At 41.6% G+C, this 26,929-nt stretch overlaps 1 protein-coding gene across 5 annotated transcripts in view; it reads left to right on the top strand.

Moving 5' to 3' along the window:
• The window catches only part of galnt13 (polypeptide N-acetylgalactosaminyltransferase 13), a 421,608-nt gene that overhangs the window by 366,276 nt on the left and 28,403 nt on the right, over window positions 1-26,929 (top strand). For 3 of the 5 annotated variants that reach the window (XM_087989066.1, XM_043693775.2, XM_087989067.1), the window contains one exon: window positions 12,293-12,502. The exons of 1 other annotated variant lie outside the window; for it this stretch is intronic. In XM_087989066.1, coding sequence (XP_087845192.1) covers window positions 12,293-12,478 — 186 coding nt within the window. In that variant the 3' untranslated portion in view covers window positions 12,479-12,502. Of the gene's footprint in view, window positions 1-12,292; window positions 12,503-26,929 lie in introns of those variants that run through there. One more of the 5 variants, XM_043693781.2, reaches the window with a different exon arrangement.

The following is a 26,929-nucleotide window of genomic DNA, read 5'->3' on the forward strand; positions in this document are numbered from 1 at the left end:
AATTCAGTAATATCATTGTTACTAAGCTCTCGTCTGCTTAACATTTGCAAAGAAGGCAATTTATGACTCGAAGAGTGATGACACTTGAAATGATTCAGATTTATGTTTCTTCATAAAAAGAATATAGGCACATGGGAGTACGATTTTGAGGTAAGTCGTTCTGAAATCAACCCATTATCTGAATATTTGTTGGTATGTTCCACAGTACTTTTAACTCTGCACACAACTCTGCATACACACTCATTGCACCACTATTTTATATTTTTTCAAGTGTTCTAGTAATAGCTGCATAATCTCATAAAACTTGTTTCTAGCAAGTTGGCAGTATCTGTGGAGAAGGAAACAGTTGATGTTTTGAAATAAATAATTGTTCTTCAGATCTTTTAGTTTGGCATCATCCTTCCTGTATTTACCCTATGACCAGGGAGTCCAGAAACAGGTCTCACAGTGTAAGGATATATTGTAGACTATTCAGGACTCGGTGAAGGAGAAAACATCTCTACCAGACATTGGAATTTTCCATCACAGAAAGTGAGTGAGGCCAATATATTGAATATTTTTTAGAAGGAGTTAGACATAGTTCTTAGGGCTAAATGGAGCAAAGGCTAAGGTCTGAAAGCAGGAACAGAGTACTGAGTAGAATGACCAGGCAACGTCATATTGAATGGTGGGGCAGGCTCAAAGGATCCTTTTTTCTATGCATCTATGATTTGTAATTATTTTACAGCAAATGTAATATTTCCAAGCATGGATCATAATAATTATTGAGAACAGTGACTTTCTTGAACTTTGATGAAAATTCCCATTGATAATGGAGGGCACTATTTTGATACTGTCAGTATGTGGACTGCAGTGGTTCAAGAAGGCAGCTCACCACCACCTTCTCAAGGGGAATGAGAGACAGGCATTAAATGCTGGCCTAGCCAGTGATGCCTGTGTCCCATGACTGAGTTTTTTCTAAGAAGTACAAAAAAATTGGAGGGAAATTCAGATCAACTGAATCATATGTAATCATAAACAATGATAATTTTCACAAGGGCAAAGAAACCTTTTTTGTAACTGGTGAAATCATCTCACCAAAGCACGTTTCTTTGAATAATAAAACATATTTCTGCAGATTATATTTTTAAGTTTTACTCAGTTTCTAACAAAACTGTGATCTGTTTCTAAATGTGTGCTTTCATGTAAAGCTGTAGGAAGTAGAATAGTTTAGTACTGACTTTATATAGCTTTATGCCAAAGCTACCTTAGATCATTTTAGTTTCCCCATTATCTGTGAGTAGTGTGTGTCTATCACAATAACTTTTCGTTTAGGTAATCCTCCCTCTATTTTTATATGTTCAGTACCTGTACTGTAATGATTGCAAACAACATTTTCTATAAATTGTATAATAACAAAAATGAGATATCCAACTGATTGACATAATTTCAATACCGTCTTCCACGATATTTGGAGTTTTAAAGAAGTAAATTATTTGTGATTATTTGTTTATTATACATAATCTTAGTTTTGGAAATTCTGTATTATGCAGTACAGTCATTCTTGTCCTTTACAATTAATTGGGCTCTGCTGTTTAAAAACTGCTTTTGAAGATCCCAATTCTACTGTCTGTTTACAAATGTTTATCATTATCTACAATAAAAAATTTCAATAAAGCCCATGGCAAGATTTCCTCTTGCTGTGTTGTGCTTAATATATCAGTGCTAGTACTTCTGATCTTTAGACCAAGTCAATTTTTTAATGATGTGGAGGTGCCGCTGTTGGACTGGGGGTAGACAAAGTTTTTATCAATTTTTTAAATAAATACTGAACCAAAGAAATCTTCACAGCACATTTACTATCAGCTACGTATAGCAACTAGAACCATTTTAATGCTACTGCATTATCAGTGCTGAATAACATAAGAAATTAAAACAGAAAATGTTGCAATTTTTCAGCAGGCTTGATAGCATCAGTAAAGAAATAAACACTTTTTTATAATTCACTTGTGGGAAATGGCCGCTGGCTGCCTGAGGAAGGAGCGGGGGCTATGAAATCATATGGTTTCAAATAAACCTGTTGGACTATAATCCGGTATCGTGTGATTTTTGACTTTGTCCACCCCAGTCCAACACCGGCATCTTCATTTCTTGAGGTGCTGCAGTCCATGTGTGTAGACCAACAATGCCACCAGAAGGAGAATAGTAGGATTTTGAACAAAGACATTGAAGGAGTGGTGATATCTTTCCATGTCAGGATAGTGTATGGCTTGGAGGGTAACTTGCAGGTGGTGATGTCCCCATGTCTTTCTAGATGGAAGTGATTTCTAGATGGAAGAAGATGCTATCTAAGGAGCCTTGGTGAATTTCTGCCATGCTTCTTGTGGATGGTACACTTTCTATGATATGTCTGTGGATGTAGTGCCAATCAAGTGGGCTACTTTGTCCTGGATGGTGTCCTGGAGCTATACTCATCCACATAAGTAGGGATTATTACATTCACACTCCTGGTGTGTGCCTGTGGTCAGGCTTTGGGGAGTCAGATGTTGAGTTATTTGTAGTGTTCCTAGCTTCAGAACTGCTCTTGAAGCCACTGCATTTGCTAACCCAGTTCATTTTCAGGTCAATGCCAAACCCTAGCATGTTGATGATAATGGATTCAGTGACGATAACCTGATTGAATATCAAGGAACAGTGGTTAGATTGTGTCTTATTGGTGATGGTCATTGCTTAACAGTTGTGGTGCAAATGTTATCTTCCACCTTTCCTGGACATTGTGCAGGACTTGCAGCATTTGGATATGGACTGCTTCAGTATCTGAGGAATCACAAATGATGCTGAATATTGTGCAATCATTGGCAAACATCCCACTTCTGACGATATGTTGCAGCGAAGGTCATTGGTGAAGCAGCTGAAGACACTACCCTGAGGAACTCCTGCAGAGATGTTCTGGAGCTGATATGACTGATCTCCAGCAACAGTAATCCTCTTCTGTTGTGTCAGGTGTGACTCCAAACGGCGAAGAGGTTTTCTCCTGATTCACATTGATTCCAGTTTTACTAGGGCTCCTTAATGTCACACTCAATCAAATGCAGCCTTGATGTCAAGGGCTGTTGCTCTCTGGAATTCAGCTCTTTTGTCCATGCTTGAAACAAAGTTACAATGAGGTTAGGAGCTGAGTGGCCCTAATGGAATCCAGACTGGTGTCACTGAGCAGGTTATTGACTGAGTGGACACTGCTTAATAACACTGTTGATAGCACCTTCAATCACTTTACTGTTGTTTGAGAACAGTCTAATGGAATGGGATGCCAGTTGTGGGGAGCAAGTTAACTCGCAGCTTGGATTTATTCTTTTTTTTATGTATAGGGCATACTTGGGCAATTTCCACATCATCAGGTAGATGCCAATATTGTAACTATACTGGAACAGCTCAGCCTATGGCATGTTGTGGAGAACTGTTTCAGTGTTGCAGTGCTCATGGCCTTTGCAGTATCCATTACATCGAACCATTCCATCTGTATGATTCTGTGACTCTATATCACATGGACCGAATCAAATTAGCTGAGGACTGGTATCTGTGATGCTCGGGATCTCTAGTGTTGGCCAAAATGGATCATCTACTTGGCACTTGTAGTTAAAATTTACTGTGAATGCTTCAGCCTTATCTGTTGCACTGATGTGCTAGAATCCCCCATCATTATGGATGGACATATTTGTGGAGCCTCCACTAGGGAGTTATAGAGTCATAGAGATGTACAGCATGGAAACAGACCGTTCGGCCCAACTGGTCCATGCCGACCAGACATCCCAACCCAATCTAGTCCCACCTGCCAGCACCCGGCCCATATCCCTCCAAACCCTTCCTATTCATAAACCCATCTAAATGCCTCTTAAATGTTGCAATTGTACCAGCCTCCACCACATCCCCTGGCAGCTCATTCTATACATGTACCACCCTATGTGTGAAAATGTTGCCCCTTAGGTCTCTTTTATATCTTTCCCCTCTCACCCTAAACCTATGCCCTCTAGTTCTAAACTCCCCAACTCCAGGGAAAAGACTTTGACTATTTATCCTATCCATGCCCCTCATAATTTTATAAACCTCTATTAGGTCACCCCTCAGCCTCCAATGCTCCAGGGAAAACAGCCCCAGCCTGTTCAGCCTCTCCCTGTAGCTCAGATTCTCCAACCCTGGCAACATCCTTGTAAATCTTTTCTGAACCCTTTCAAGTTTCACAACATCTTTCCGATAGGAAGGAGACCAGAATTGCACGCAATATTCCAACAGTGGCCTCCTGTACAGCCGCAACATGACCTCCCAACTCCTATAATCAATATTCTGACCAATAAAGGAAAGCATATCAAATGCTTTCTTCACTATCCTATCTGCCTGCGACTCCACTTTCAAGGAGCTATGAACCTGTACTCCAAGGTCTCTTTGTTCAGCAACACTCCCTAGGACCTTACCATTAAGTGTATAAGTCCTGCTAAGATTTGCTTTCCCAAAATGCAGCACCTCACATTTATCTGAATTAACCTCCATCTGCCACCTCTCAGCCCATTGGCCCATCTGGTCCAGATCCTGTTGTAATCTGAGGTAACCCTCTTCGCTGTCATCTGCAAACTTATTAACTATACCTCTTATGCTCACATCCAAATCATTTATGTAAATGACAAAAAGTAGAGGGCCCAGCACTCCACTGGTCACGGGCCTCCAGTCTGAAAAACAACCCTCCAGCACCATTCTCTGTCTTCTACCTTTGAACCAGTTCTGTATCCAAATGGCTAGTTCTCCCTGTATTCCATGAGATCTAACCTTGCTAATCAGTCCCCCATGGGGAACCTTGTCGAACGCCTTACTGAAGTCCATAAAGATCACATCTACTGCTCTGCCCTTATCAATCTTCTTTGTTACTTCTTCAAAAACCTCAATCACGTTTGTGAGACATGATTTCCCACGCATAAAGCCATGTTGACTATCCCGAATCATTCCTTGCCTTTCCAAATACATGTACATCCTGTCCCTCAGGATTCCCTCCAACAACTTGCCCACCACCGAGGTCAGGCTCACCGGTCTATAGTTCCCTGGCTTGTCTTTACCACCCTTCTTAAACAGTGGCACCACGTTTGCCAACCTCCAGTCTTCTGGCACCTCACCTGTGACTATCGATGATACAAATATCTCAGCAAGAGGCCCAGCAATCACTTCTCTAACTTCCCACAGAGTTCACGGGTACACCTGATCAGGTCCTGGGGATTTATCCACCTTTAACCATTTCAAGACATCCAGCACTTCGTTCTCTGTAATCTGGACATTTTGCAAGATGTCACCATCTATTACCCTACAGTCTATACCTTCCATATCCCTTTCCACAGTAAATACTGATGGAAAATATTCATTTAGTATCTCCCCCATTTTCTGTGGCTCCACACAAAGGCCGCCTCTCTGATCTTTGAGGGGCCCTATTCTCTCCCTAATTACCATTTTGTCCTTAATATATTTGTAAAAATCCCTTTGGATTCTCCTTAATTCTATTTACCAAAGCTATCTCATGTCCCCGTTTTGCCCTCCTGATTTCCCTCTTGAGTATACTCCTACTTTCTTTATACTCTTCTAAGGATTCACTCGATCTATCCTGTCTATACCTGACATATGCTTCCTTCTTTTTCTTAACCAAACCCTCAATTTCTTTAGTCATCCAGCATTCCTTATACCTACCAGCCTTCCCTTTCACCCTGATAGGAATATACATTCTCTGGATTCTTGTTATCTCATTTATGAAGTCTTCCCATTTTCTAGCCGTCCCTTTACCTGCGAACATCTACCTCCAATCAGCTTTTGAAAGTTCTTGCCTAATACCGTCAAAATTGGCCTTTCTCCAATTTAGAACTTCAACTTTTAGACCTGGTCTATCCTTTTCCATCACTATTTTGAAACTAATAGAATTATTGTCGCTGGCCCCAAAGTGCTCCCCCACTGACACCTCAGTCACCTGCCCTGCCTTATTTCCCAAGAGTTGGTCTAGTGTTGCACCTTCTCTAGTAGGTACGTCCACATACTGAATCAGAAAATTGTCTTGTACACACTTAAGAAATTCCTTTCCATCTAAACCTTTAACACTATGGCAGTCCCAGTCGATGCTTGGAAAGTTAAAATCCCCAACCATAACTACCCTATTATTCTTACAGATAGCTAAGATCTCTTTACAAGTTTGTTTCTCAATTTCCCTCTGACTATTGGGGGGGTCTATAATACAGTCCCAATAAGGTGATCACCCCTTTCTTATTTTCAGTTCCCTGGATGTATTTCCGGGAATATCTTCCCTCAGGACAGCTGTAATGCTATCCCTTATCAAAAATGCCACTCCCTCTCCTCTCTTGCCTCCCTTTCTATCCTTCCTGTAACATTTGTATCCTGGAACATTAAGCTGCCAATCCTGCACATCCCTGAGCCATGTTACTGTAATTGCTATGATATCCCAGTCCCCTGTTCCTAACCATGCCCTGAGTTCATCTGCCTTCCCTGTTAGGCCCCTTGCATTGAAATAAATGCAGTTTAATTTATTAGTCCTACCTTGTTCCTGCCTGCCCTGACTGTTTGACTCACTTCTGTTCTCAACTGTATCAGTCTCAGATTGATCTTTTTCCTCACTATCTCCCTGGGTCCCACCTCCCCACCTTACTAGTTTAAATCCTCCCAAGCAGCTCTAGCAAATTTCCCTGCCAGTATATTAGTCCCCTTCCAATTTAGGTGCAATCCATCCTTCTTGTACCGGTCACTTCTACCCCAAGAGAGATTCCAATGATCCAAAAATGTGAATCCTTCTCCCATACACCAGCTCCTCAGCCATGCATTCATCTGCTCTATCCTCCTGTGCCTGCCCTCACTAGCTCGTAGCACCGGGAATAATCCAGATATTACGACTCTTGAGGAACACCTTTTTGAATTCCTGCCGAACTCTCTGTAATCTCCCTTCAGAGTCTCAACCTTTTCCCTTCCAATGTCGTTGGTTCCAATGTGGACAATGACCTCCTGCAGGCCCCTTTCCCCCGTGAGAACATTCTGCACCCTCTCTGAGACATCCTTGATCCTGGCACCAGGGAAACAACACACCATTCTGCTTTTTCTCTGCTGGCCACAGAAACGTCTGTCTGTACCTCTGACTACAGAATCCCCTAACACAATTGATCTCTTGGAAGCCGACGTACCCCTCATTGCATTAGAGCCAGTCTCAATACCAGAAATTTGGCTGTTTGTGCTACGTTCCCCTGAGAACCCATCACCCCTTACATTTTCCAAAACAGCATACCTGTTTGAAATAGGTATATCCACAAAAGACTCCTGCCCTAGGTGCTGTCCTTTCTCACCCTTCTTGGAGTTAACCCGTCTATGTGACTGTATCTCAGACTTTCCCCGCTTCCTATAACTGCCATCCATCACATACTGTTGCTGTTGCAAATTCCTCATCGCTTCTATCTATCTTCCAACCAATCCACTCGATCTGATAAGTTTAGCATCCAACAGCATTTATGGCAGATATAATCCGCAGTAACCCTTAAACTCTCTTTAAAGTCCCACATCTGACAAGAAGTACATATCACTGCAAAGGCCATTTTTGCTCCCTCACAATCTACAGACCCAGAAAATAACACTGTCTTATTCCTCTACACACACTGCCCCAGGTTAAATTAATAATTATGGCTTATATTTTAAGTTTAATCAAGAGACTTATCTCCAAAAACCTATAATCAAGAAAGAATCCACTATACTCACTACTGCAGCCTTTCTCTTGGATAGACCTAAAACAACAATTAACTTATCTGATTCTGAGCTGTGAACTTCGCCCAACAGTTCCTCCAAGATTAGTTGTGAATTTCATTGTTTGTTAATTTTCCCAGATGCACACCGTTGTCCAGTGATACATGAATTCAAACTGCAAAGGCGGTAACTGTGCAGGTTCTCTCTCTCTCTCTCTCTCTCTTTCTCTCTCTCTCTCTCTCCCCTGCACTGTCCTCACCATGTGCTTCCTTTATCTGCTACTTCTCCCTTTTAAACTGCTGTTGTTTTGACTTCTTTTCCCCAAAGTTCCAAAACAATGCAACAGCATATAAAACAGTGATTGCTGCTCCTGGAGTTTGAGGAAATCACCTCCAACACCTAAAATACCTCAAAAAAAGGAGCAGCTCTTACAGCCAGAAATTTTTCCTGTCCTCCACCTTGGATTACCCAGAATACTTTTTGTTTAATTGCCCACCACCATTCACAACTGGTATGGCAGGCATGCAGAGCTTATCAGTTTGTTGTGGATTAGTTTAGCTCAGTCTATCACTTGCTGTTTATGCTGTTTGAACAAAAGTAGTCCAGTGTTGTACCTTCACAAGATTAATACCTCATTTTTAGGCATGCCTGGTGCTGCTCCCGGTTTTCCCTCCTGCATTATTAATGGAAGCAGGTTGGTCCCCTGGTCAAAAACAGAAATTGCTAGAGAATGTCAAGAGGTCTAGCAACATCTGTAGAGAGAAAGCAGACTTAAAGTCCAGTGACCCTTCTTCAGAATGACTCAAAACACTTACTCTGCTTTCTTTCCACGCATGCTACTTGACCTGCTAAGTTTCCCCAGCAATTTCTGTTTTTGTTTCAGATTTCCAGCATTTGCTGTTTTGGTTTGATGCTAGTGGCAGAGTGGAGGATATGCTAGGCCATGTGGTTGCAGAGTCTGTTGGAGTACAATCCTGTTGCTGATGACTCTCAGTGCCTCATTAACAGCTAAACCTGTTCAATATCTGTCCCATTTGACATAATGATAGTGCCACAAAGCACAATGTAAAGTCTTATTAATGTGGAGGTGGGACTTCGTTCCTCTTAGGACTATGTGGTCCCTCTGGCTGAGATTGTCACAGACAGATGCAATTACAGTAGGCAGATCGGTCAGGATGAAGTCTGTTTTCCCCTTCTGTTGGTTCCCTCTCCGTTTACAGCAGACCCAGTCTAGCAATTATGACCTGTGGAACTTGACCAGTTCAGCCAGTAGTGGACATTGAAATTCCCCACACAGTATATTTTGTGCACTCTTGCTACCCTCAGTGCTTCCTCCAAGTGTTGCTCAATTTGGAGGAACACTGATTCATCAGCTAATGGAGAATGGTATGTGGTAATCAGTTGAAGGTTTCCTTGTCCATATCTAACCTGATGCCATGGAACCTCATGATGTCTGTACTCACTGTTATTGAGTTAAATATGTGCAAGGAGACAGTGGGTGCAGGTGAAGCTGAAAATGACTGGAAGGTCTTGTAGGACCTCTACCATTTGGTAACTCTGTGTCCCACCCAGAGCCATCCTCAAATGGTCAACTTAGGACCCTTGAGAGCAATGACCTGCAATTGGGAGGAGGTTAAAGGTTGTGAGTGGGAGGGTGGCAATCAGATCTGGGAGTGATGGGACATTAGTGATCAGATCTGTGGAAGGCTAAAGGCTACCTTAAAGGGCGTGCAGAGTACTTCTGTTCTTTCTCCCCTGTAAGGGGTTTTGAAAATCTCGCCCACCATTGGGACTGACAGGTCTGACACCCATTTCACTGCTGAATCACTGCTGAATCCCCTGATCCCTGGGAAACCTAGACAATAGTAGTAAACTTCAAATTTAGTTCCTAGAGCCTGATATAACAATGTCGCTGAGGTGTTTTGTTGCTTCATGATGGAAGACTCAGATGTGCTGATGTCAGACAGTATAGAAGTGGCAGTTTGCGAGTATGCAGGAAGTTCAGGCCTCATTGTAAACATTTCAGTTTTGAAACTTTTCCCAAACCTCATGTCAGGGAATCGCAAATTGTTAAAGGTTGATGAATTGTCATCAGAATTGATATCAACTAATTCTGTAGGACATTTTCGCTATAACTCTTCAGAAGATGATGGTAGACTTCAGTTCCTAATCTATTTTTCTCTTGAGTTCAGCAGTATAGTTTAGATCTGAGATGGCTTGAAAGTATTCTTGATGTATGCATGTGTTTGTGTTCGTTTACAAAACAGCCTTTCTTGTCTTCAAATAACTTCCTATTTTGCTAAGATGAGGGGAATATTTTTTATGGTTTTGTGATTTAGTAAAATTTCTGATTCAAAATTTTAGCCAGTTATGTTGTTTTCAGAGAGATTTTGCCATCATTTTATTTATTTATTTATTTATTTATTTTTAATTGTGTACTAAAATTATTAACATTGTTAACTGTAACTAAAATCATTTCCAAGACAACACCCAGATAAATTGAGACCAAAGAGTTATCCTGCCTTCTCCATGATAACATAGCCTTGTCTATTCAATCCTCAGTCTGATCTTTAATTCACGTATCCCACATTTAGAATATCTTCAGCTAACCCCTTGCTGCTTTTTTGCCCCTTCTCCTATTCTGGCCCTTATTAAATAAACATGAGTAAACTTCTGAATTGCCATTCCCTGTAGGTGTTACGGCAGCAACTAAAGCCCTGTGTTTTTGCCTTTAAAACAACAATCTTCCAGAATGGGTCCAGAACTTTTTTTGTTCATATAGTCATTGCTGCAGCATAGCCTGGAGCCCACTGATACCTGCGAAAAACCTGACACAGCTGACTCAGAGGGAATTGCTGGAGAATTGGAAATTCCAACTTGACAATAACCGTATGTTTGGAACTCTCTTAAAATAATACATGAGGTTAGAGATTTTGGAGGATTCCAGTTCACTTTAGCTTCACATCATGCAGGAAAAAAAAGAAAACTTAATGTAATTTCTGTCTAACTATTAAACTAAATCTCGAATTCAGCACTGACTGCACTCCTCCAACTTACACCTCCTGACCTATGACATTCCTGATGGCGCTCACCTAACTCAATCTGACTTGACAACCACTGCCCTGAGCTAACCCTGCTAGGTCCCCCCTCCCCCTCCACTGCTCCCTCCACACTACCCTGACCAGCACTGCACTCTTCTCACCTCATCATGTTCCTTGAAGTGATGCCCCCTTGTCAACCTGACCACCTTCCCTTGAAATAACATCTACCCTTTAAACCTGTGTCAACAGCCATCACCCCTCACCTGTAACTCACCCGACTAGATGTCCAAGTAGATGACAGTAGCTATTGGATATGTTAGCATGGAATGTAGCATACCTACTGCTAAAAAAGGGGGTGGTTTCAAGAATTATCTTTGTCATTGGCTGCAAAGATTTTTTAGATTGTTCTCGGCTGTTTCATAAAAGGTTTTGTAAAATGTCCATGGTATTATCGAGATGTAAATATGTACCTAACTGATCTGTATCAGAAATAAGGCCATGATCTCTCAAATATTAACATAAGCCATGAAATAGATATATGCAGCATTAGCAATACTATATAAATGCAACTTTCTTTCTGGTTTGCTTTGAAGTTCCACAGGAGTTAAAGTAACTTTGAGGATTTCCCTACAGCCCAAGGGCAGAACTTCCGCTTGCTCTTTAAAAAGCAAATAACAGACAGGATTTGTGATAAGGACACTGTAAGCTAGAAATACTGCTCCAGCTCCTCAGCTGGGTTTGCACGTTTGTGTGGCCAGCCATATTTTAAGAGATTAGATGTGAACTGGCCTCCACAGGAAACACAGAGCCCATCAGGCAAACCGACCTGCAAATATCCAAGATATTTGTTTTGAAGTTAACCAGATCAGCCTCTTTTCATGACGGTGAGTAAGAGCATAGCTCATGGATGGAATGTAGTCGGGAGTGCGGTGTTGGGAAAGCACAGCAGGTCAGGCAGCATCCGAGGAATCCTAATGAAGGGGTTATGCCTGAAACGTCGATTCTCCTGCTCCTCGGATGATGCCTGACCTGCTGTGCTTTTCCAGCATCATACTCTTGACTCTGATCTCCAGCATCTGCAGTCCTCATTTTCTCCTGGATGGAATCTATACCAGCCTGCCTTCAACACACTTTCAGCTCCACCACAGCCCTTGCTGGCTCTTCACACCCAGATGCAAGAAAGGAATCTAAAATTGCTCTTGTAGGTATCTGCCCTATGAAAATTCATGCTATCTGTTGACCCTGCAAAATCTGACAGGGCCAGGAGGAGGGAACAGCAATTTCAGGATACCCTCCGAGATTGTGATTGGAGGGATTTTGGGAAAATTACTATTTACTTGTATATCAGCGTAAGTACGAGGAATGAATTAAGGTCTGTTAGATTGGTTCAATATACTTAGGTTAAATTTAACTATCATGTTTATTGATTTCTCTTCTTGATTGTTCAGTGCTTTGCCTCTTTGGTTATATTTCCACATGTTCTAGCTCTTCATATCTTTTCTGTCACACAGAAGCACATATTTGTTCATGTAGATAGCCAATTATGTCTATCAACTAGGAAGATGGACATTGGGAAGTATGTTCCTGCTTTGGAGAGCTGCGCTGACAGCCCTTCGCACATATGGATCCTAAGAAACTACACTCGCCAAGAAGTTTTCAGGAATATTTTTTACAGCCCAACTGATTATTTTCTTTAAAGTAACACTTAAAAAAAAATAGAGGTCAGTAATCATGCTTTGTGAAATTCTATTTTGGTAGTGACTTAGTATTATAGTATAGTACTGATTAGTATAGAGTCATATGTAACTTTTCAATTATATTTTGATTCATATATGGAGTCAGAGATAATCAGGAGTTGTTGATTGGATAAAAATAAAACACCTGGCTACATAATTGAAAAGTTACAATTTTCAATAAAATGTGTTTGCTTTTTAAAATCTTATGACGTGACTACACTTGAGTAGTACTTTATTGGGACTTGAACTATCCAACAGTAATGAAAGATGTTCTACAAATCCAAGCCTTTCTTTTATAATCTATAATAAAAACTCCCAACAATTGTGTACTTGCTAAGCTTTCAATATATTAACGGTCTGATTTTTAAAAGCAAACAATAGATTTTTTTTCTTGAGAATTGACAAGTCAATCATGCTCAACTTTTGAAATCATATTTTAAATGCACTGAAACTTTGATTTTTGAGGATCATTTGTTATGGAGATTAAATGAGTTTTCTTCATTACTAAAGGAATTTCAGCTCTAATGTGTATACTTACTGTGGAAAGTTCCATGTAGTGAATAGTGGATATATTCTTGCAGGTTTGATTCTGAAAAGCTTAAGCATCATCAAAGCTTCTGGAAAGCATAAATAATGAAGCGATCTGAAGGTTACTGTCCCTGTATTTTATGTAAAACACTCATTCAGATAAGTGGAGTGGCAGCAGTGGTTCAGTGGGTAGTACACTTGTCTCTGAGTTAGAAAGTTGTGGGTTCCAGTTTCTTTCTAGGGCTTGAGTGCAAAAATAAAAGCTGCCAATGTAATATAGAAGGTGTTCTGGACTGAAAGAAGAGCAGTATTTAGGATGTGATATTAAATCAAGTCTTTATCTGCTTTCTGTGTGGATGTAAAAATCTTGCAGCACCAATCTGAAGAAAAGTAGAGGATTTATCCCTGAAATCCTGGCTAATATTTATTTCTCAACCTAGATCAAAGAAACTGATTTTCTGGTTATTCTCATGTAGCTGTTTGTGGGGGTTTATTGAGAGGAAAAAGTGAGGTCTGCAGATGCTGGAGATCAGAGCTGAAAATGTGTTGCTGGAACAGCGCAGCAGGTCAGGCAGCATCCAGGGAACAGGAGAATTGACGTTTCGGGCATATGCCCTTTCTGAAGAAGGGCTTATGCCCGAAACGTCGATTCTCCTGTTCCCTGGATGCTGCCTGACCTGCGCTGTTCCAGCAACACATTTTCAGCAGGGGTTTATTGAGAGCATAATTGGCTGCAGTGTTTATTACATTTCAACAGTGGTGCTTCAGAAGTGTATTATCATCTATAAGGCTTTTTGAGATATCCAATGATTATGAAAAGCAGTGTGTAAATGCAAGTCATTTTTCATTTCTCTTTATCTTAATGGCACAGTTGTGTTTGAGCTATATTACAATACCGAAAATCATAAAGTAATCCAAAAATAGAAGAGGAATGATTTCTTATAATGACAATGTCAGTTTACAAATAGGTATAACTATACAGGGTGCACCAGGACTCTCAAAACAATTGTGATAAAATAGATTAATGTATGGTTGGATAATTACTTTGGAGAAAACATTAAAATCCACACTTCATTTTTCCTTTGCAGTTGTCGATTACAAATCTTATTCTAACTGTATAAAATTACAGTCTCACTGAAGTTATTCTTAATTTTACTGAATGCCTAAGATAATAGAGCTCAATTGTTCCAGGGTCTTTGATGCATTGCTGAAAATCCAATGGAGAGACATTTCAGACATCAGTTAGTCCCAATTTAACCCAAGCTAAGATCCTGGAGTCTGTCAGTTTAAACATTGTTGGGTGCCGCAGGATGACAATTCCTGTCAGCAATTGGTTATTTCCACCAGATCAGCCCATATAACTCATAGTGGATCTGGAGCAGCACCCAAAACAAGTGTTACCTGCAGTGGTTTACAAATACCAATATAATGCAGATAGATTAAAAGACATCTGAACCAAATGAAAGGCTTAAGTCTGCAAATATTTCCAAGCTTGTAAAGGACATACTAAAATGATTCAAAGGAGAGATACTTAATGAGGCTGGCAGGAGAATAAACTATATACATGTAGTGTGGAAGCAGGCAGCAGTGACTGTTAGCATTAACATCATGATTCCTGGACAACTTTGTAATGTAGGAACTAGTTTAACAATCTGACAAGATGCTTAGGTAAAGGATGTATCAGCTAAATGCCATGAATGCCTTGTGCCATGCTATTACTATTTTCCCCTCAATGGTCAGTTGCTCCCCTTCAGAGGTTCAGATCAGGTCAGACTAGTTACCTGAAAAATAGATCTTGTGAAATGTACAATGGAAGAACAAATAGATCCCCTGTAAGCATACTCAAAATGATTTTCAGCAATAAACAATTTTATTTACAGAGTAACACTAATGTCCCAAGCCACTTCACAAAATTAAGGAAAAAGTTATGAAAATAATGGATAGCTTAAAAAGCATAACCAGAAACACAACAATACCAGTTTTGAAGAGGATCTCAATAAACTGAGGGGGACGTGGGAAGTTAAAAGGCTTTACTGAAAGAATTCCAGTGAATGAGATGTAGATAATATAAGGAAATGTCCTTATGTATAAAGTTAAAAAATCACACAACACCAGGTTATAGTCCAACAGGTTTAATTGGAAGCATTAGCTTTCGGAGCGCTGCTCTTTCATCAACTGGTTGTGGGATTGTGATGAAGGAGCAGCGCTAGTGAAAGCTAGTGCTTCCAATTAAACCTGTTGGACTATAACCTGGTGTTGTGTGATTTTTAACTTTGTACACCCCAATCCAACATCAGCATCTCCAAATCATTATTTATAATCACCCATTTCAGACCTGTTATGCCAGATTTACGTGGCAGGTGCGACTTGAAGCCAAAACTTCTGGCCCTTTGGTAGCAACACTACCACTGTGTCAATGGAACTAATTTACAAGGTTTTCTTGAATTAACCAAAGAGAGATTTTACTAGCTACTGAAAATGAAATAAAAACAATAACACACAACACACTCATAAATTCAAAATAAGAAGTACAAAAAATGATACATTAAAAAGATACAGCTAAGTCTCTGGATCACTTGTGAGGAGTGAATAATCGAACATCAATTTTGAGGGTCTTGATTTTTAAGATAAGTGCTGAAAATGTGTTGCTGGGAAAGCGCAGCAGGTCAGGAAGGGCTCATGCCCGAAACATTGATTCTCCTAGTCCTTGGATGCTGCCTGACCTGCTGCGCTTTTCCAGCAACACATTTTCAGCTCTGATCTCCAGCATCTGCAGTCCTCACTTTCTCCTTTTAAGATAAGTGATCTTCATTTGTGCTATTTCTTTTGAATTGTCTTGCTAACTAGCTTCTGGGTCTCAAAGTGAGAGCATCATTTACCTGCAAAGTAGGAATGCAGGCTAGTAAACATAAGTACCTCAGCCCACCAGCGCACACAGACCAAAGTTGGAACTGGCTTTTAACTTCTGTTCTTGTGGATTTTGAAAGAAAGAAATACAATCATATCTGTCACCCAGACTGAAGTCTTCTCCCACCATGTTCACAGGCTGAGATACTCAAAAGATCTTACGGTTCAGTTTGTAGTATATTTCTCCCCCTTAAGCATTCTTGACACTTTCAGGTATGATATTTTAGATATGGTCTCCAGACAGCCACTTTTAACCACCGTCAAACTTTGGCTAGATCCCTTTTTCAAAGAAGCAGATCTTGAGGGAATGTTTGAGTCATGAAAAGAGATTGTAGACTTGGATTGTTTGCTTTGGAGCAGAGGAGTCTGACGGGGACTTGATCGAGATGTATAAAATTACGAGGGGCTGAGATAGGATAGGTGGAAAGCAACTTTTCTCCTTGGTGAAGGCATCAATGACCAGATGTCATAGATTTAACTGAATTGAATAGAATTAGCCTCATTGTCATTTGCACTTAGTCCATTTCATGGGTGTGGGCTCGAGGACCCAAACTCCATGGAAATCCTGGACTGGACCCACCATGATGCTGAAGAAAATGCTGCATGGAGTCACAGACTGACTGAAGCTACCACAAAGAGATGTAGACTGTCGCTGATGAAAGCAACCACCAAAAGGATTTCCAGGCCGCCGCTGAAGCTGCCTACAGGAATGCCAGGCTGGGCCAGCCTAAACGTGCCACTGGGAAGATGCTGTGGAAGCCTCAAGGAAGCTCGGGCCATTGTAATCCCAGGCCCTTAAAGTGCCTTGTCTGCCAAAGCAACCTGGTCAAAGAACCCACCAGAAAGCCGCCACAAGGATCCACATTGAATTCTCTGCTGCTCCAGCTCCCGGAAACTCCTTCCTCACCCAGAGTCACCAAAAGAAGGCAAGATGAAATGGGTGTTAGAAAAAAATATAAAAGAGAGGGGGAGAAAAGGAAGAATACACCAGGCCTGGTGAAAAGGAGTAGACAGAGCTGAAGCCCAAATATGTCCTCCCCTGCCACCGTCATTTTTTGTGGTAAGGCAAGGATTGAGAGGTTTGGAGGGGATGTGAGGAAATTGTTTTTTTTTACCTAGAAGGTGGTAGGAATCTGGAACTCACTGCCTGTAAGGGTGGTAAAGGCAGAAATTCTCAACATTTCAGAAGTATTTACACATGTGATGCTAAGACACACTGTCGAGAAAGTGAGGACTGCAGATGCTGGAGTACCAGAGTTGAAAAATGTGGTGCTGGAAAAACACAGCAGGCCAGGCAGCATCCGAGGAGCAGGAGAATTGACGTTTCGGGCATAAGCCCTTCTTCAGGAATGATGCTGGTGTGCCAAGCAGGCTGAGATAAAAGGTAGGGGGGAGGGAATTTGGGGGAGGGGCGCTGTGAATATGATAGGTGGAAGGAGGTGAGGGTGATAGGCCGGAGAGGGGGTGGGGGCAGAGAGGTTGGGAAGAAGATTGCAGGTCAAGAAGGCAGTTCTGAGTCTGAGGGTTGGGACTGAGATAAGGTGGGGGGAGGCGAAATAAGGAAGCTGGAGAAATCGACATTCATCCCGTGTGGTTGGAGGGTTCTTAGGCAGAAGATGAGGCGCTCTTCCTCCAGGCATCGTGTGGCCAGGGTCTGATGATGGAGGAGGCCAAGGACCTGCATGTCATTGGCGGAGTGGGAAGGGGAGTTAGAGTGTTCAGCCAAGGGGCGGTTTGGTTGGTTGGTGCGGGTGTCCCAGAGGTGTTCTCTGAAAGGTTCCTCAAGTAGGCTGCCTAATTCCCCAATGTAGAGGAGGCCACATCGGATGCAGCGGATACAGTAAATGATGTGTGTGGAGGTGCAGGTGAATTTGCGACGGTATATAGAAGGATCCATTGGGGCCTTGGAGGGAGGTGAGTGGGGAGGTATGGGCATAAGTTTTGCACTTCTTGCGGTTGCAGGGGAAGGTGCCGGGAGCGGAGGTTGGGTTGGTGGGGGGTGTGGACTTGATGAGGGAGTCGCAGAGGGAGTGGTCTCTCCTGAATGGTGATAGGGGTGGAGAGGGAAATATATCCCTGGTGGTGGGGTCTGTCTGGAGATGGCGGAAATGAGGGAGGATGATACAATGTATCTGGAGGTTGGTGGGGTGGAAGGTGAGGACAAGTGGGGTTCTGTCCTGGTGGCGATTGGAGGAGCGGGGTTCAAGGGCGGAGGTGCGGGAAGTGGAGGAGATGTGGTGGAGAGCGTCGTCGACCACGTCGGAGGGGAAATTGCGGTGTTTGAAGAAGGAGGCCATTTGAGTTGTTCGGTAGTGGAATTGGTCCTCCTGGGAGCAGATGCGGCGGCGGCGGAGGAATTGGGAATATGGGATGGTGTTTTTACAGGGGGCAGGGTGGGAGGAGGTGTAATCTAGGTAGCTGTGGGAGTCACTCGGTTTGTAGTAAATGTCTGTGTTGAGTCGGTCGCCCGAGATAGAAATGGAGAGGTCTAGGAAGGGGAGGGAGGAGTCTGAGATGGTCCAGGTAAATTTGAGGTCGGGGTGGAAGGTGTTAGTAAAGTGGATGAACTGTTCAACCTCCTCGTGGGAGCACAAGGTAGCGCCAATACAATCATCGATGTAGCGGAGGAAAAGGTGGGGGGTGGAGCCAGTGTAGCTGTGGAAGATGGACTGTTCTACATATCCGATGAAGAGGCAGGCATAGCTGGGGGCCCATGCAGGTGCCCATGGCTACTCCTTTGGTTTAGGGGGAAGTGGGAGTCACAAATTCACCTTCACACACATCATTTACTGTATCCGCTGCACCCGATGTGGTCTCTTCTACATTGGGGAGACAGGCCGCCTACTTGCGCAACATTTCAGGGAACACCTCTGGGACACCCGCACCAACCAACCCAATCGCCCTGTGGCTGAACACTTTAACTCCCCCTCCCACTCCGCCAATAACATGCAGGTCTTTGGCCTCCTCCATCACCAGACCCTGGCCACACGACGGGTGGAGGAAGAGTGCCTCGTCTTCCGCCTAGGAACCCTCCAACCACACGGGATGAATGTCGATTTCTCCAGCTTCCTCATTTCCCCTCCCCCACCTTATCTCAGTCCCAACCCTCGGATTCAGCACTGCCCTCTTGACCTGCAATCTTTTTCCCGACCTCTCTGCCCCCACTCCCTCTCCGGCCTATCACCCTCATGCTCACCTCCTTCCACCTATTGTATTGCCAGCGCCCCTCCCCCAAGTTCCTGCCCCCCTACCTTTTATCTCAGCCCGCTTAGCACACCAGCATCATTCCTGAAGAAGGGCTTATGCCTAAAACGTCGATTCTCCTGCTCCTCGGACGCTGCCTGGCCTGCTGTGTTTTTCCAGCACCACATTTTTCAACTAAGACACATTGTCACCAATTTAACTGTGTGATGATCTGCATTGGTAATGGCCTCATTACTAATTTCATGGAGCCCTTTAGTGGGGTTCCAGGCCAACAGTTAAAATAAACAATAGTTCCTTAAATGTGTAAGATTGGGCCTTATTCCTGTTACAAGCCCCTTTTTCAAAATGTGTTGACTATGAGTGGGGTAGGTAGGTTAGAATTCATTTGTTGCTCTCAATGCTGCCAACACAAGCTAAACTGTTAATAGTCTGTTCCTGCATCTGACCTGTTTCACACAACATTGTCAAAATAGGTTTTGTCTTTCTCACAGCATATCTTTGAATTCAGTTGCAAATACAGAAGTGGCAATATTCTTTGCAGGTTTATGATAGGCTTCTTTTGTCTTCAGTGGAAGCAATCCTTCCAAAAAAACTCTTCAACTAGCTAGTCAGATGCCTTGTGAATAAAATAAAAATGACACTTCAGTGATAGGACATGGGTATGGAGTGGGGATACTTAACATGTTTGTGACTTTTACAAAAACATATTTGCAATATTTGTATAGTGTTGAAAATACCTTTGAAAAAGATAAACAAAGATTAAACAGTTAGTTTTAAATCCCTGACGCTGCTTTTCAAAGTTTGGCTGATCTCTGAATCCTCCAGTGCCACCTTGTGGTTAGCAGCCGCTGTGCAGAATGACTGCACAAAGAACCATGAGACACTGAGCTCCAGGATGTGACTCTAGGCAGGCAGTCTGCCAGATCAATGGCCAACCAAAGCTTTAGAAATATGGGATAAATGTCATCTCAGTAATACAAAACATGAGACGCAAGGCTATCTCCAACTTTTATAAAGGAGGACAGTTGGTCACTTTGCTGTTGGGTTTTATGGTGGGGTGATGAATGGAACCTTGTTGTCAGACAGTGTTCGAATAAGGAATTCAGCAACAAGAAAAGGAGTCATTTTCACTCCCCATGCTTCTAAACCACTTGCCCCCTGCCTCCCCCTTGCTATGATCTTGCGATCCTGGGCTTCAAGTCAATGTGCTATGGACTGCAGACAACACCTCCCAAATGGTATTACTTACAAGCTCCAAGCTCACCCTCTATCGGGTCATTTTTAGGTGCAGGACTTACCTCCCAACAGTCCTTGATCATGGGGAAGGTCCACTGCTGCCAGGTATCCAAAATAATACAACATAGGGATAATGGGTGAAAGCCTCTTCAGAACCTATATTCAATTCTACCCAGATAATCTGTTCAAATTTATTTACAGTTAATAATCAAATTAAAATTTTAAGAGTTTTTCTGAGAAATCATTTATTCTAAGATGATGGCAATTCAATGAAGTACAGATTACAACATCTTTTATCAAATATTTAAAAAGAAAATCAAAACAAGATTCAGTTGTTTACCATGTTTTATCCACCATACAATGATCCTTGCCGTCAGTCATTTGCCTTCAGGTAATTTCTGTAGAATCCTTATCCAAGAGTCCAGTTGTATTTCCGCAAGACAGTACCTTAGTTTGACTGAAAATTTCTGTAGAAGTTACTTTTGGTTGTTTGTTACAATAAGTGAATCTTTCAGGAGTTAGTTTAAGGTCTAGTTTCAGACAAGCCTCAAGTCTTCAGCATAAGGTGCAAGCTATGAAATATGCACCTGACAGCTAGCCAGAATTTTTACACTGTTTTGTTTCAGGGTTTGTCCATCCAACAGCTAGATTGGGTATTTTCAACTAACCACCCAACACTTTATCCTCATATCTGTATAATTCACTTTACTAAAGCACTGTTGCAAGTGATAATGCATGCGAATCTCACACAAATACTGTTCTGATAGTTTGCCCTTTATTCTGTACTGGAACGTCATCCTTAATCCACTGAAATTGAAGATTTACAAATGATCATCATCATGTGAATTGTAATAGATGCTTGCTTTTATTTTCACTTTAGAGCAGGAGGTCCCTGTTTGTGTATTTTAATTTTTTTTAAGAGGACATGCAGTTAATAAAATGACTGAGCGTATAAGTTCTGAGCAAAATAATTTAGCGACTGTCTGGAAGGCCTGTGTGGAATGTATCCAGCTTTGAGGGAGATCCTGGAATTTTAAAATTGTTGGGTATCAAAGAAACTTCACAACGGAGAAATGCATTGTAAACTGAACTGTTATCTCCTGTGAATTGTCTCCGACTGTGAACACAATGGGAGAAAAGACACCATTCTGGGCGAGAGATATCATTGTGTTTTTCCCTTTCAAGAATACACAAGAACAGGGATTAAAGTCAGATTCAACCCTAGTCTGTTTGTTAATGGGTGAAAGTATGAGGTGGAGGTGTGAGGATCACAGCTGTGAAAAGATCTAGTCATCCCTGTGCTAGAAGGAAGTGAGAGGAAACTTTCTTTGCTGGAAGCTAAAAAGCAAGCAAAGCCACTGTTGAAAGGAAACAGGATAAAGGCTTTTCAGCTCTCCAAAAAAGCCAAGCATGTTCTCAATATCAGTGCAATTTGTAAAACTTGACAGAACACCTTCATGTTCAATCATCCATTCTTAATAGTTCCGAGACTGATCCAAATGTTGTTTGTAACTTTTTTTTCTTTTTTTGGATTCAACAGTGATTTCTGATTTGTGTATCAGTGTGTTTTGTTATCAGTTATTCTCATGCTTACAAACAAAAGAGTTCACTAACTCATTAACTTATTTAAAAATCACACAACAGCAGGTTATAGACCAACAGGTTTATTTGGAAGCACTAGCTTTCACAGCACTGCTTCTTCATGACCTGATGAAGGAGCAGCACTCTGAAAGCTAGTGCTTCCAAATAAACCTGTTGGACTATAACCTGGTGTTGTGTGATTTTTAACTTTGTACATCCCAGTCCAACATCGGCACCTTCAAATCATCATTAACTTATGAAAGCCTGGTTAAATTGGCTGCTTTAAAAACATAAAATCATTTGGTCTGTGAGAACAGCATCCACAAGAGAATGGGTCCTTTTACAAATTAATCTTATTGTGAGTAACTGAGCTGGGGACAGGTGATAAAAGAAAGAAATAATCTTTTAATATGGGCACTTGCGAATTGGGGTATCTCTCACCTGGGGATTGGTTTTAATATCACTGAACATTGTTTCACTTTAACAATGTTAGTAACAGATTGACACTATAGCCATTTAATGTTGCCAGTTCCACTTTAGCATTATTTTCCACAGACTTCGTCTTCTATAGATTGCATTCATATAGATCTCTACCCTAGTACTTTTGCTCTTGCCTTCAGTCTCTCTTCGCCCTGCTGTGTCCCAGCCTCCAGGCATTGCCTGCTTCCAGCCTTGCCGCTGCTCCAGGTCTCGTTTCTCCCCTGGTCCTTGCTCTGCAGTTTAAATCCCCACAGCCCACCTTGGCTTTGTTTTTGCCTTCAGTCCTGGGGCTCTTCTCCTAATTGCTGATTCTGCTCCTAGTTTTACTGTTGCTTTTACTTGTTCTTGAACTCTCACTAAGTTTCTGGACTTCATTCAGTGGCAGACTTTGGTCAATGCTGATGATCGTGCAATTTCAGCTGATACCTGCATCTATCAGTTTATATCACTAGATGGAGTCCGGTCAATCAAAAAATACTATTAAGTTAAATGTATCTATTGATTGTTTATTGCATTTCTTTTATGTTTTGGTGGTGTATTTTGTTTTGCAAGTGATTTTAGCTTGGAATGCACATTGTTAAACATGTATTGTACAGAATTTCAAGTTGGACATTTTCTTTTCTGGATGAGAAGTTTAAATGACCAGCATTCTGGATGTATCACTTGCTTTCTGATTGAAAGTGAACTGCATGCATGCTGAGAATAAAAAAAAGTCAAGTGTAATTTTGTAAATAAATAATTATTTATTTAGAACATAGAACAGTACTGTTATGAACCAGGCCAGATCCCCTCAAAACATTTCAAGAAGGTAACCCAGACCCTAACTTTTCTAGTTGTTTTAAGCAGGTGTAGTGTGGATATTCCAGGAGAGATGCAGCTGGTCAAAACCCCTCAGTTTTAAACACAACGGAATTTATGTACAGAGTACTGAATGAAACAAACAAAAGTGAACAGGATACAGAATAACTTAACCTATCGGAAAACCCAACAGACTATCCCAACTTAACGATGCTCTTCCAAATTCCTGCAGCAATCCCCATAAACACCCCTTGGCAAAAAAGGTAAAATCAAACACGGTCTTACAGAAGAGAGAGAGAGGTGGCGAGAGATTCAGCCTGGACCACCTTCTTCCATGTAGCTGCTTCTTTTGAATTCACAGCTTTCAACTGACCAGCAGCCTCAAAAAACTGAGTGCTTGCAAAAACTAAACCAAAACAAAACAGAGAAGAGCTGAGCTTGGAGACCTGGCCTTTCATTATACAAGTACTTCTTCAAAAACTTAAAAGTTTCTTCAAGTAGATAAACCCTAACATTTCAGAATCTATGCATTTACGACCCCTCTGAAAAAGAAAGGAGGACAACTTAGCCTTATTAAAGGAGCATCATCATCACAGCACAGCACAGGAATGGGCCCTTCAGCCCATGACATTATGTCGAACATGGCGTCAAATGAAAGTAATCCCTTCAGCCTGCCCTTGGTCCATATCCCTCTATTCCTTGCACATTCATATGCTTTATCTAAAAGTTCCTTAAATGCCTCTAACACATCTACCTCCACCACCACCTCTGGAAGTGCAATCCAGACACCTACCACACTCTGTGTAAAAAAGACTTGCCCTTCACATCTCCTTTAAACTTTCCCCATCTCACCTTAAATGCATGCCCCCTAGTATTAGACAATTCAACTCATGGAAAAAGATTCTAACCGTCAACCCTACCAATGCATCTCATAATTTTACAGACTTCTATCAAGTCTCCCCTTAGCCTCTGCTGCTGTAGAGAAAATAAACTGAGTTTTTCTAACCTCTCCTTATCTTTCATACCTTCTAATCCAGGCAGCATCCTGGTAAACCTCTTCTGCAGCCCTTCATCTAACGTGGCGACCAGAACTGAATGTATTTAAATGAAACAATAACTTTTGCAGATTTGTGCTCCAAGATGAGTAAGACACATTAAAGGTCCTGCAGGAGCTGGTACTCAGATGTGCTAATTAATATGTAGATACATATAAAACTTATGCCATATACAAAGATGAGAGGAACAGTCTCATACCTTGATATCCCTTTGATGCTGAGCAGAGCTCCCTTTCTCATGTGTTGTGTTCATTATCACCTTTGTACTTGTATAAATTATATTGATTCTTGTTCCCTCAACACTTAGAACTAAGACTAGTACAGTACAAGAACAGGCCATATGGCCCATTGTGTCTGTGCTAACCAATGTGCCATTCTAAACCGATCCCACCTGCCTGCACATGGTTTATATCCCTCTATTCTTTGCCTGTTCATATGTCTATCCTAATGCCTCTTAAACATTTTATTGCATCTGCCTGTCTTCTGCCCCACAACCTTAAAGGCACACATTGTCCTTTTCTGGATTATAAAAGTGGGACTTTCACTTATCAATATTGGACTGGCACTTCAAGTGATCTGCAGTGAGAATCTTGTTTTACTTGGCATACTTCCAAATTACCACTTTTCTTGGCTAGGTCAGTCACAGCTTTGTGGGCTGTGTCATGATCCCAGGACTCGCACGTTCTTGTTGATCGGCCTTCTCTCCTTGGGCCTGAAACTGCCCTATGTGCAGTTAACTCACGCAGTTCCTCTGTTCCTGCTCTTGAATTTCAGCCTGCATTTGCTCAATTCTGTTCTTGGCATTCCCCAGCTGCTCTTTAAGTTTTACATTCTCAACTTCCCTCCCTATCACTTGTTCCATACAGCTGGCTCTCACTATAGCCTTACTTAAGTTGTGGGCGCACTTACCTAACTCTTTATGCACCCCTCCCCCACCTCCCCAAACAACTTTGCCCTTCAAATCCCAGAACTGATACTGACTAAGAGCGCTCTTGGGCCACTTCCTATTCAGATATTTCTTTTGGGTCTCCTCCTACTCTGAGCTATCTGCCATTACTTTGCTCTCATGTTCCTCTAGGCTTGAAGGGATATAAATTTAGTAAATTCTTTTTAATGAGTTGGTTTTTCTTTCAATATAGTGAAGTTTACAATAGAAACTGATAACTTTATTTTGTAAGACTTAAGTGATTGTGCCTCTACACGTGTCTGCCTGAATGAGTTGGCATGGTAGATGGGAGGGCAAATTGTGGTGTGGGGTGACATAGGTTAACTTGAATTAGGGCTTGGGGCTGTGAAGGATTATGGAGTGAGTGTAATGACTTGGGTTAGCAGAGAGAAAGGGAGGAATCATGGTGGCCAGCTAGTCGCAGGCCAATGTAGTGGGCAAAAAACACACATAGTACATCAAGAAGTAAGTGTGAGGGAGGTCTGAGGAGTTTGAGTTGTAAGATTTTTTTAAAAATATTAACCTTCAATCAGTGTCAGCACACCAAGGAAGGTGTTCTGTGCAGCCAGCATTTACACGCAGAAGTCTGCTTTCACATTCTGACATCACCAAGCCAACCTTTCAGGAACCCTGCTACCCCAGAAATCTAACTTTCCAGGTCAGGTTTATGGACCTGGGAAGTGCCCTGACTCTGCACCCCTGACCCAGGAGTGAAAATTGAGGCTTTGTTGTATTCATTTCCAGGGGTTTGGAAATTGTGCCCCTTGTAATGTAAATTATGTGGGGCCACATTAATTATGAGAACAAGTCACTTCTTGCCATCGTTTTTAAACTTCTGTGTTTTCAAACGTTTGGTGTCATTTTTCCACTGGTGGATTCAAAATCATTAATTGACATGAGTCCAACTTTCTGACAGTTTGGTTGTTGTTTTTCCTGAGCCTCCAGTTTAAAATCTATTGAGTTATTTAAACCAGGAGACAATTCCATCTATTCTTCCAGGATTCACTCTATGGAAGACCTATACGATTAGTCTCACTCCCTTACCCCATCTCTGTCACCTTTCAAATGTTTGCATTCAAGTATTTATCTAATCCCCATGTGACTGCTACTAATTAAACTGCCACCACTGTTTCAAGCAGTGCATTCCCAATCAAAATTTCTTATATTTAAAAAAAAAGCCTATCCACTCTGGTTCTTTTGCCAATTACCTTAATGTTTCAATAGACCCTGACTCTCCTATCAATGGAAACATTTCGTTTTGTATGGACAAGTGTAATGAAATTTGTGTTTGTGGACATATCGGGATTTGGATTGCAAACTAGAAGCAAATGGGTCTGGATCAGGCCTTTGCAGGTAATTATTTTTAAAAGATCAGGAAGATGTTTAGGCCGTGGCCTAAATACATCACTTCTAAGATGGCATATGACTTCAGCAAAACTGTCTCACAGAACCTTGTGGTGTTAATAGATAAAATATTCATACTGTTGAGCTTATGACAGGGTAAACATATTAAAGCAATTAGTTTAGTTTCGATTTCAGAACCAAAAGCTTGAGGTTTTAGTTAAAAAGAGCTCAGACCTCAGTTCATGAGGTAGAATAGTTTTTTCTAGCAGAAGATTCAAGTCAGCTCAGGAGAAGTGTTTTAGTGTGGAGTTTCCAAATCAGGAAAGCTCATGT

Source organism: Chiloscyllium plagiosum, unplaced genomic scaffold (genome assembly GCF_037043375.1).
Source record: "Chiloscyllium plagiosum isolate Xiang-an unplaced genomic scaffold, Cpla_swu_hap1 HiC_scaffold_7, whole genome shotgun sequence".
Classification (NCBI taxonomy): Eukaryota; Metazoa; Chordata; class Chondrichthyes; order Orectolobiformes; family Hemiscylliidae; genus Chiloscyllium; species Chiloscyllium plagiosum.